The following is an 11,488-nucleotide window of genomic DNA, read 5'->3' as shown; positions in this document are numbered from 1 at the left end:
GTAACGCTGATTTGTCCCCAAATTTTTCTCACTCCCGGAGTGAGTCGCCATTCGCTTTTTTTCTGAAATCGACACTAAAGACGACTTCATTACCGTATTTTCTGCATAAGGCGCACCTAAAAGCCTTCAATTTTCGCCTTATAATTCGCAGAAAACGTCATTTTCCATTTTTAGGGATCGCCATGTAAATCCTTCAATTTTTACCTTTGCATTTCAGTTATGAATGTCAAATTTGAAAAATACGGTACGCTGATATTTTATGCCACCTGTTGCGAGTAGAGTCATTAATTAGCTGCTAGCTAGAACTATGTTGCTGATATCCGGAAATGGTTGCTGTTGCCACTGATCACTTTTGGGCGCGCCAGGCTGGATCAAACATGTCTTCTGTGGGTTGTCATAATTGAAAATTAGCCGCTAGCTAGCAGGGCCGGAGTGCCCCTGAAATCAGTCAGATGACTTTTCATCAAATGATTGCACATCCTGAAACGATTTTAGCCGAAATTAGCCGCTAGCTAGCAACGCTCCAGTGCCCTCCGAGAGCAGTCAGATTACTTTTTTATTGGTTGGTTATTATTCCTTTAAATCGGGGGTGTCAAACTCATTTTTATCGTGGGCCACGTTCTATAGTTTCGGAATTAATTTGAAGTGTGTTTGTCACACACTCGCCTGGTTTTGAAATCAGAGGTCGGTAAAAACTTTTTAACCGGCATATTTAGAAAAAAAATGTAGACAAGTTTGTTTTTTTAACTTGAAACCTGAAGTCAAATCAGCATTTCCCGGACCACTAAAATGATGGTCCGGGCCGGATCTGGCCCCCGGGCCTTGGGTTTGGCACCCGTCGTTTAAATGAACTCGTGCGTCGGGAACGTAAGAAATCAATGTACGCCTTCACCCAGCTATGTTGAAGAAACCCGTGGTGACGGAAGTCCGGACCCCGACTAACACCTGGAGCGGTCTGGGCTTCTCCAAATCCATGCCGGCCGAAACCATCAAGGAACTCAGGAGAGCCAATCACGTGCCTTACAAGCCCAGCATGAGCACCACCTATGAGGTTCCGCCTTTTTTTTTTGTTTTTCGGTCACTCGCGTCGACGTTCGGGTTAACGCGCTCGCCCTCAGGGTTCGCCTCTGTCGCTGTCCCGCGCCGGCAGCCGGGAGGGCGTGGCCAACGGCAGCGACTCGGACAACTGGCGGGAGAGGAACGGCGCGTCGGACGGGCTGCAGGCCCACGCCGACTTCCCCGCCGCTGTCAGCAGCCCCAAGAGGAAGCAGAACAAATCGGGTCAGCGCGCAAAAGCGTTCCGTTACTTTTGACTGCGAGCTTTGGCGCCTTTACTATTAGCGAGTAAAGTAGCGGTTCAAACTCCAAATCGTGACTTCCGTCGTGTCTTCTTCTGCCTTTCTTCGTTTACCTGGAGGCTGCCCCCTGGTGGCCGGTAAAAATAAACCAAAAAAACGCACTGCCGCAAGAGTTCGACCCGTGAGAAAAAAAGACGCGAAATTTACCATCTTAATAATGAAAGCTCACTGGAACTTTGCCAAATTCATCCCGGTAAGTCCGGCATCGCTTTGAACGTCCATTTTGAATATTTTGCCGGGCAGCGGCGGAGCATTACCTGAGCAGCAGCAACTACATGGACTGCATCTCGTCCGTGACGGGCAGCAACGGCTGCAGCCTCAACTCCTCCCTCAAAGGTTCCGACCTGCCCGAGCTCTTCAGCAAGTTGGGCCTGGGCAAATACACGGACGTCTTTCAGCAGCAGGAGGTAACCACGTTTTGGAACGTGGACAAACGTCGCAGGAAGTGGATTTTTTATTTTTTTGGTGTTGCAACCCGCAGATCGACCTGCAGACGTTCCTGACTCTGACCGACCAGGACCTGAAGGAATTGGGCATCACGACCTTCGGCGCCCGCCGCAAAATGCTACTGGCCATCTCAGGTATTTTTCAATTTGAGCGGAAGCGCCGTCGTTATCGTTTGTGCGCATGTGTGCCTTTGAGGGGCGTGGCCTTGTCAGGAGTTGCCAAAAATATTTATTTTTATGTTATGGTTTGTTTGTTCAGACATTTAATCCCAACTATTTATATGCAGTTTTTTCTTCAGATTTAATCAAATGAATTGAGTACTCGATTGGTTTAGTACTTTAAGTACTCAGGTAATCAATTACTATAGTAACTTTATTATTTGTCTTTAGTCCTGAATACTTAACAAAAAGTACTGCACCACTTAACTAACCAAGGTAATCGATTCTTTTAGTACTTACCTAAAGTAATCAATTATTGTGGTACTTAATTACTTAGTCATTGATCACTTGAGTACCCTAAGTACTGTAATCACTCAAGTAATCAATTAATTTAGTAACTTCAGTATTCACTTTCTTTAGTACTTAATTACTTTTAAAAAGTACTGTAGCGCCTAATCACCCAAAGTAATCGATTATTTTAGTACTTACCTAAAGTAATCAATTATTGTGGTATTTAATTACTTAGTCATTGATCAGTTGAGTATCCTTAAGTACTGTAAGTACTCAAGTAATCATTTACTTTAGTAACTTCAGTATTCACTTTGTTTAGTACTTAATTACTTTTAAAAAGTACTGCGGCACTTATTTACCCAAGCTAATTGGCTCATTAATACTCACCTACGGAAAATAATCAAGTATTGTAGTACTTAATTACTTAAAGTCATTGATCACTTGAGTACCTTAAGTACTATAAGAACTCAAGTAAACAATGACATTCGGAACTTTAGTATTCATTTCTTTTAGTTCTTAATTAAGTTTATAAAGCACTGCGGCACTTATTTACACCCAAGCTCATTGATGACCTAACGAAGATAATCAATTGTTTTACAACTCAATTATCGAAAGTAATTGATTACTTGAGTACTTATTTCATTTAGTACCAGCTTCCTTTAGCCAAGCACTTGAATAGAAATATCAAGAACCTTGGATAGAATGTCGGGTCTCCTAATATATATATATATATATATATATATATATATATATATATATATATATATATATATAATTTGTGTGCGTATTTTTTGCATGTATGTGATTTCAGAACTTAACAAGAACTGTCGCAAGCTCTTCGAGCCGCCCATGCGCTCGTCCTTCCTGGAAGGAGGCGCGAGCGGTCGCCTCTCTCGCCAGTTCCACGCCGACATGGCCAGCGTGAGCGGCCGCTGGTAGGCCCCCCCCCCCCCCCCCCCATCCCGTCCCAGACCCCCCCCCCCCCCCCACATTGCCACTTTTTTCTATTTTTCTTTCAATCCTTTTCGGAAGCCAAACATTTTGCCACACCCGAGTATTACGAGGAAACAGGCAAAATGATTCGTCGCGATCATCTCCCCCCCCCCCCCCCCCCACTGACGACGAGGTCGGTGACCTGCACTTTAACGTTTCTAGACTTTTGCCTGTGAATCGCTTTCATAACTATGCATTGGACTTGAAAAGCACAGATGCATTTTTTTTTTGTTTGTTTTTCTAGCAAGCCAAACGTGCTAGCGCTCGGCCCGGCCTGATTGGCGGTGAGAGGGCGCGGCCAAACAAAAAGCGCAAAGTTGGTGTTTTGTTTCCGTCGGGAACATGAGGGAAGCGCGTCCGTCAATTTCCCAGACCAAAATTTTTTTCTACTCTTTTATATTTGTTTGTAAACAACCATGTTAAAGGAAAGGGCCAGGGTGTATAATGCTAATCAGTTTACATCTGTATTTTTTTTTTAATATTCTACGAAATATGATTATTTACTGTTGTTATTGTCGTCGTTGTGTTGCTCAGCCTGTGGGGTGAATCCGTTGGTTTTCATCACACTTTTTTTTCCTCGCAGTCTGTTTTTTGTCAGCGTTAGCTTCTGGCTAGCCTCGCAATCCCACAATGCACTTCTCTGCGGAGAAAGGACCTCGCCTCAAGTACCAGATATTTTTTTTTTGAAGAAGAAGAAGAAGGGATATTTTGCTCTGACTGCATCTCATACGGAACATAAAAAAACCTTTGAAGGAAAACAAAGAAATGCTAGAATGTTTAGCTAGCATATTTGCCTAAGCTACATTTTACAGTAGCATGGCGCTGCCAAATCAGAGTTCACTTTTTTTTTTTCCCGCAAACCCGTTCAAACATATTTGTAAATATGTTGAAGTGACTTTGCAAATACATTGAAACAAGTTTGCTAATAAATTAGAATGTATTTGTTGGCTAAATGCTACAATTAGCATACGTAATATACGTTCGAATGTGTTTGTCGGCTAAATTGATTCGGACGTTTGCAAATACGTTGAAACAAGTTTGCTAATTCGTTCGAATGTATTTGTCGGCCAAATGCTACAATTAGCAACTTTTAAAGGCTAACTCATTTGAACTTTCGCAAACATGTTTGAATGAGTTTGCAAATACATTGAAACAAGTTTGTTAATACGTTTGAATGTGTTTGTTGCCAAATGCTCCAATTAGCATTTTTTAATGGCTAACTCATTCAAACATTCGCAGATATGTTTGAATGAGTTTGCAAATACATTGAAACAAGTTTGCTAATACGTTCGAATGCATTTGTCGGCTAAATTTATTCGGACATTTGCAAATACGTTGAAACAAGTTTGCTAATACGTTAGAATGTGTTGATAGGCTAAATTTTTTGTTGGCAAACTTGTTCAAACGTGTTTGCAAATGTGTTTAAATGAGTTTGTGAATGCATTCGAATGAGTGTTCAAACACGTTCAAACAAGTTTGCTAACACATTGTTAGATAAATATGTACGCCTTAATGCTATAATCAGCATTTTTTTGTTGGCAAACTTGTTCACGCATATTTGCAAATATGTTTAAACGCGTTTGCAAACACGTTCCAACAAGTTTGCCAACACATTTTTATATGTTTGTATGGCTTAATGCTATAATAATATAATTATTTTGTTGACTGTGCAAACCTGTATTGGCAGTTTCATGCTACCATGGCATTTTTTTGACATTTTTTTGTTGTTATACATCGTAATTCTTTAGTTTTGAAACAAAGTGCAATTTTGAGTCATGGTGTTAAATTTTGACAGTATTACAAATGAATGACAATTTCCTTTTGTGTTATATGCAAAAAAAAGTGCCTTAAAAGAAAAAAAAGCATCAAAAGCATTTAAAAAAAAATATGGAAAATACCAGAAAATAAATGATTGCCTTAGAATTTTTTTTACTACAAAAGATACAACAACTTTTTTTTTTTTTTTTTTTTTTTTTTACATTTATTTGAGTCATTGTCAATGCGGTTTTCGATAAGTAATAATTTTCTGACAAGGTTACAGATGCTAACTGGGTAATTTTATTTTGGTTGAGTGAGTGTAGAAGTTTTGAAAATTGCAAAAAAAAAAAACTTTAACCTGAGGCACTGCATGCAAAATGTTTGGATTGCTCCTTCTGAATGTTGCTTTAAAAAAAAGAAGCGTTTTATCCCAGTTTTGAAGGTTTTATTTTGTTTTTCCGTGGATCATAAAAGGACTGATTTTGTTTAAAAAAAAAAAAAATGCTTCTATTGTTTGAAGCTAAAAGGGAAATATATTTTGCATGGTACATTCATAAGAAATGTCAAACCACTAAAGTATTTTTATGCAACTTTTCCATCCCTGACGATTGTTTTTGCGTTCCAAATGTGCACCGAAGGATTTGTGCAAATTTCTTGTTATTCCACTTGTCTTATTCGAAAGAAATCCTTTTGTTTTGTTTCCGATAAAAGCGTAAATCACGCCAACGTAAACAAACCGAAAAAACTGTTCAAACTGATATTCTGAAGGTAATAAATGTATGCAAATTTCTTGTTCTTTTTTTTTTTTCTTTCTTTTTTATCCGATTCGTCCGGGACAAGTTCCATCTGGCGTCGGCCGGTCTTTGCGAAGGTTCCCGAGCGAGAGCGGGAAAGCGTTTGCTCCCCTCGCTGCCTTTCTGCTTCCAGAACATTCTCACGCACTTGATATGCAAAAAACATTCTGCACAGCGTCAGCGGGAGGAATCCAGCCAGCCAAAACACTTTCATGCTGTTTTAGATCCTCCTGAGAGATTTGAGACCAAAGTCCCACCCGTATGCCAAAAAATGCCAATTAATTGCCGGCTATCAATTTTCAAAATGAATAAAACGGCATGTTTTATAGCAATACATTTCAATAGGTGTCACAATGTAAAATAATCAGGTCATTTCTTTGCAAGGAAAAGTACCATTAATTCACCGTAACGTTTTCTACATTTACACTTTAATCATTTGATCTGTTGTTGATTTTAAAATGACAAAATATTGTCAATCCACATTGACTTGCACTGTAAAAAAATTGATGTTTTTACTGTGAAAAAACTGCAATTTGGTTGCTAGAAAAGTACAGTTCAATTACAGTTAAACATTTTCTGTATTTGCAGTAAAAATTTGTATTGATACTGTTGATTTTACAATTACAAAAAGTACTGTGCACTATGCCGATAATCTGTAGAAAAAAAACTGCCGATTACCAATTAATTTTCCAAAGTAATATGAATTTTTGGAGTGATATAATTATACATTTATTTGTTTGTTTTATCCTTCTCTGGAGTGTTTATTTTGTTTGTTATTAGGGTGATCATTATGACAATGATGTTGAAAAACAGAAAAAAATAATTTTCAGCATTAAAATATCTCAAACGATCGCAAAAAAAAAGTCATTTTCATTAAGACTCAAATGTAATTAAAGTCTGACAGCGAAAATGAAAGATTCTTAAAAACGCCTCCAGAGGGAGCCCACGTGCCACATTTAGGTAAGTATTGTTCTGTATTGTATGTGGCGCATGGCTACGTCACAAACATTCCTGCTTGAAAACGGTTCTGGATCTTCACCCAGCTTACCTTCATGTATTGATTGTTGACTGTGGTGATTATGTAAAAGACTTCATGTGTTCCAATATCATCCATGTATCCATTTTTTTAAACGATTCTGTTGTTTTTATGATCTTTCCATTTAATTTCTTATTTTTATTTTGAAGCACATTAGGTCCACGCTTACGACGTGAAGTGTTTGTCAGCACTGATTTGAAATGTTGCTCCATATGCTCGCGCCTCCTTTCACCGCACCTCCCCTGCACTTCCTCCATCTGTCGCCGTGTGACCTCACAAGTCCAGGTGAGCAAATCATACACACACACACATTTGTACAGCCATACTTGTGAGGACATCCTTTGACATAATGCATTTCCTAATTGTCACTCTAACCAATATCCAACTCAAACAACTCGACCCTCAAAAAAGATCTGAACTTGTGAAGTCCACCAAAATGGTCCCCACACGTCCTAAAGGTCCTCATAAAGAGAGTAAAACCTGGGGTTTGGTCCCTGTAGCAATAACCAATAGCACACACACAACCTTACCTAAATCAAAGCTATAGCCTAGAAGCAAATCTTGACACCCGAAAAAAGATCTGAATAATGGGGTCCACCAAAAATGCTCTCCACAAGTCCAAGTGGCCCGAACAAAGACAGTAAATCCTGAGATTTGGTCCCCACCATGTAGCAAACACCGATAGCACACACACACCGTTACCCCATTCAAAGATATGCCCTCAAAACAAGTCTTGGCTCTCAAAATAAGTTCTGAACTTGTGGGGTCCACCAAAATGGTCCCCACACATCCAAGAGGTCCCCACAAAGACAGTGAAATTGGGATTTGGTCCCCACCATTGCAGAAAAACCAGTAGTACACACACCCTTACCCAATTCGAAGCTCTACTCAAAAAGCAAGTCTTGACCCTCAAAAAATAACGATCTGAACCTGTGGGGATTGACCAAAATGTCCTCACTTCTCCAAGATGTCCTCACTATGTCTGCAAAAAACTCAAAGTGGTTCTCACAAGGTTCGCTGTAGCGTAACCCTCCACCCAGTTGTGATCTTAACACATAACGACTGTGGCTGGAGGCAAAGAGCTCAGCCCGATGGATTGACGGTGAAAGGAAATCTCCAGCGCCGTTCTCGTCTTACTCGTCTCTAACCAGCAAAAGCCGAGACGCAAACACAACTAGTGTGGGGGTACGTGAAGGACCTTCGGGGCTATCGTGAGATTTTCACAAGGTTTCCACAAGTTTAATTGCATGCATTTCAGTGGCGTGATAGGATCAATACGTTTATGTTTTTAAATTGAGAGCAAATTCATTGGAACATGAAGCAACATATTGCGCTATAGCCATTACAAAAACCTGGATGCTTTAATTTTGTAAAGTATATACAAATGCACATAGTGGGTGATTAATTTTCCAGCAGATTAACCAGAAATCAAACGGTTGCTGAATAAAATGCACCTAGAAATCTTCTTCTTTGTTGTAGATAGCAAATTAGCTAGCGACTAGGTAGCTAGATAACTGGCGAGGTTGACACATAGATAGATAGATAGATAGATAGATAGATAGATAGATAGATAGATAGATAGATAGATAGATAGATAGATAGATAGATAGATAGATAGATAGATAGATAGATAGCATTTAGCTAGCTAGTTAAACGTAGCTGGTTAGCTAAAAGACAGCTAGAGGTTGACACCTAGATAGATAGATAGATAGATAGATAGATAGATAGATAGATAGATAGATAGATAGATAGCATTTAGCTAGCTAGTTAAACGTAGCTGGCTAGCTAAAAGACAGCTAGAGGTTGACACCTAGATAGATAGATAGCATTAAGCTAGCTAGTTAAACCTAGATAGCTAGCTAAAAGACAGCTAGCTATAGCAAGATAGATAAATAGAAAGCCAGCTAGTTATACCCGAACAGAGCGATAGCTAGCAAGCTAGCTGGCTGTATAGATAGATAGGAAGCTAGCTGGCCTGGTTGACAGCTAGCCCGCTAGCTAGCTAGATACCAAGCTAGCTGTCCATTTATAGCTGTATAGATAGCAAGCTATCTTGCTAAGGTGACACCGAGCCAACTATAGCTGTATATAGCAAATTAGCTAGTGGGTTAGCTACCTAGCAACTTATGTATACATAGTTATTTTTTGTGTCGTTGGAGCTCTTTGAAGCCTTTTGATGATGTAATAGTTGATTACCAAACGAAAATGTTGTTTCAAAGCCCACTTGTGTGCTAATGTCGGGCTAGAGGCGGCTGAGCTCTTTTAGCGATTTGAACGCAACAGGGGGGAGCCGCTAAGTCACGCTGACAAGATGGGGCCTATTAACTGCGCCTAAGAGCATCACGTACGCAAAAAAGCTTCTTCGCGTGTTCGTTTTGCTCGTTGCGGCAAAAGCGCGCGACGCGACTTTTCAGAAAAGGGATTGGCGAGGGGTACGGGGTTTGCATGTTTAAAAAAAAAAAGGGTGAAGCCAGGTCTCGGGCGTCTCATCAGAAAAGCCTCGTCCGTCCGTACCCAACGCGGCGCGATTATGAGCTTAGCGCGGAGCGGGATCCCGCTGGCCTGCGTGAGCACGCCGCGCTAATCCCGCCGGGCGCGTGGAAATGCGCTGTTTGTCGGCGCCGTCAAGCCGAGTCCGCATGTAGGTCAAGCGGAGCACTTTTGTAAGCGCTTCAAAGTGACGCTGGGGCATCGTGGGATGGGGTGGCCATTTTGCCCAAGAAAAAATTCGACCAGAAGCGTTCCACAAAGAACAATAATGAATACAGAGGTCGAAAAGATACATTTTTTTCTTTATTTGAAATTTTTGATTTGGCATCATTTTTTACTTAAACTGCAGACTGCTTTACTACAAATATTATATTTGTATTTGTTTATGAAACAAGCCATTTTTGCTAGCTAAAACAGCAAACTCACATGCGCCGTTTTAGCAAGACTGCATGTGTTCAAAAAGTGATCAGTAGGAACAGCAACTTTGCCACTTGAGTCATTTATGTCTGATTTGCAAATACGCCACAGAGATATTTTAGACAAATATTCTTTTGGTTTATGAAACATCAAAATCACAGTAGCAATTTTTGCTAGCTAAAACAACACATTCGAGCTAGCCTGTTTTGTACAAAAGTGATCAGTAGGAACAGCAACTTGAGTCATTTGTCTTGTATGCAAATATTCCATAGTGACATTTTTGACAAAAAGTCCCCCTTTTGTTTATAAAACATCATAAACATTTTTGCTAGCTTAAAAGCACATATGAGAAAACCTGCTTTGTTACAAAGTGATCAGTAGGAACAGCGATTTTGTCACTTGAGTCATTTATGTCTTATTCACAAATACATCGTGATATTTTACACAAATATTCCCATGTTTGTTAAAGAAACATCAAAATCACAGCAGCATTTTTGCTTGCTAAAACAGCAAGTATGAGCAAGTCTGTTTTGTTAAAAAGTGATCAGTAGGAACGGCAACTTTGTCACTTGAGTCATTTATATATTATACGCAAAAGCGCCATTGTGAGATTTAAGACTTATTTTCTTTTTGCAACATCAAAACCACAGCGGCAATTTTTGCTAGCTAAAACAGCACATTTGAGCAAGCCTGCTTTGTTTAAAAGTGATCAGTAGAAACGGCAACTACGCCAGTGCAGTTGAGTACCGCTAGCCGCTAATGCTGATAGCTTAAAAGTATTTGAAACTTCAATTCAAACTGTAAAGCAGTAGCAAACTATTTTACTTCCTCCAAACATTTGTAAGATTTTTATCTTTTAGAAAATACAACAAAAAAAGAATCTTCTCCCGTAAATATATTCCAGCATTGACCCCTCCCCTTCGGCCGTGTTAAACAGCATGACTCAGGGGTCTCACTCAGGGGCCGCATTTACAGACCGGGCCGTCGGTTGAATAGACGCGCACCCCGCAGTCTCACCTCGGAAATGAGAGGAAGAGCAAATAAATCCAAAGTGACAGCTGATGCGTCGGGAGCCTCGCCTTGGGGTTCGCCGGCGCCCAAGGCCTGCAAATCATCGCTCGCCGTTCCATTTATCATAGCTTGACCTCGCCCTGACCTTCCCGCATGTAATCAGCATCACTCGCACACCGCCACTAAATCTGACACTTCATTAGGCAAGACTACACAAGCTAATGTGGTTCAAACGTAAATAAATGTAAACATTATTAGGTTATGTAACATTAGAAGCCATGGGCAATTGTGCACGGTTGGATTTGATTGATTTTTTTATTGAACATATATATAATAAGCACATTAAAATCAAATGTGAGAACAAACAAAAAAAATACAAAAAAGAAGCAAATAAAAGAAGTGTCGGTACATGTTCAGTTGTTATATGAAAGATAATAGCCAGTAGCGTACTGTCCTTTGGACTACGACGTCACTTTACGTCGCCGGTACCTTCAGAGTATGACGTCACGCACGTGCGTCCTCAAACCCGGAAGCGCAAGCTCGCGTCATAAAGGGAACATTGCATTTGTTGCGTCTTTTTCCGCGGCCTTTAAATCGCGCTTTTATAACGCTAATCATTAGATTCGTTTTATTTGCGCCTGTGTTCTTAAAAAAAAAAAAAAAAAAAAAAACTTTTAAGGGTGACTTTATGTCCCATACTCTTTGATACGCAACAATGAATGTTCCCATTCATTC

General features: G+C 40.0%; 1 protein-coding gene and 1 long non-coding RNA gene across 3 annotated transcripts in view; one reads left to right on the top strand and one right to left on the bottom strand.

Moving 5' to 3' along the window:
- The window catches only part of bicc1 (BicC family RNA binding protein 1), a 49,874-nt gene extending 46,679 nt beyond the window's left edge, over positions 1-3,195 (top strand). For both annotated transcript variants that reach the window (XM_088422057.1, XM_088422058.1), the window contains 5 exons: positions 897-1,051; positions 1,119-1,281; positions 1,602-1,765; positions 1,840-1,939; positions 3,066-3,195. In XM_088422057.1, the coding sequence (XP_088278183.1) occupies positions 897-1,051; positions 1,119-1,281; positions 1,602-1,765; positions 1,840-1,939; positions 3,066-3,193 (710 nt within the window). In that variant the 3' untranslated portion in view covers positions 3,194-3,195. The remainder of the gene's footprint in view (positions 1-896; positions 1,052-1,118; positions 1,282-1,601; positions 1,766-1,839; positions 1,940-3,065) is intronic.
- LOC148419820 (uncharacterized) overlaps positions 1-10,920 on the bottom strand; it is an 11,305-nt gene extending 385 nt beyond the window's left edge. Inside the window, exons 1-2 of the long non-coding RNA XR_015866458.1 lie at positions 10,760-10,920; positions 1,616-1,729 (exon numbers count right to left, since the gene is read on the bottom strand). This is a non-coding gene — a long non-coding RNA (uncharacterized LOC148419820). The remainder of the gene's footprint in view (positions 1-1,615; positions 1,730-10,759) is intronic.
- Positions 10,921-11,488: the final 568 nt, after the last annotated feature.

Source organism: Hippichthys cyanospilos, chromosome 8, assembly GCF_059441005.1.
Source record: "Hippichthys cyanospilos isolate Australia breed blue-spotted pipefish chromosome 8, RoL_Hcya_1.0, whole genome shotgun sequence".
NCBI classification, from domain to species: domain Eukaryota; kingdom Metazoa; phylum Chordata; class Actinopteri; order Syngnathiformes; family Syngnathidae; genus Hippichthys; species Hippichthys cyanospilos.
This window is presented reverse-complemented; position numbering and strand designations above follow the sequence as displayed.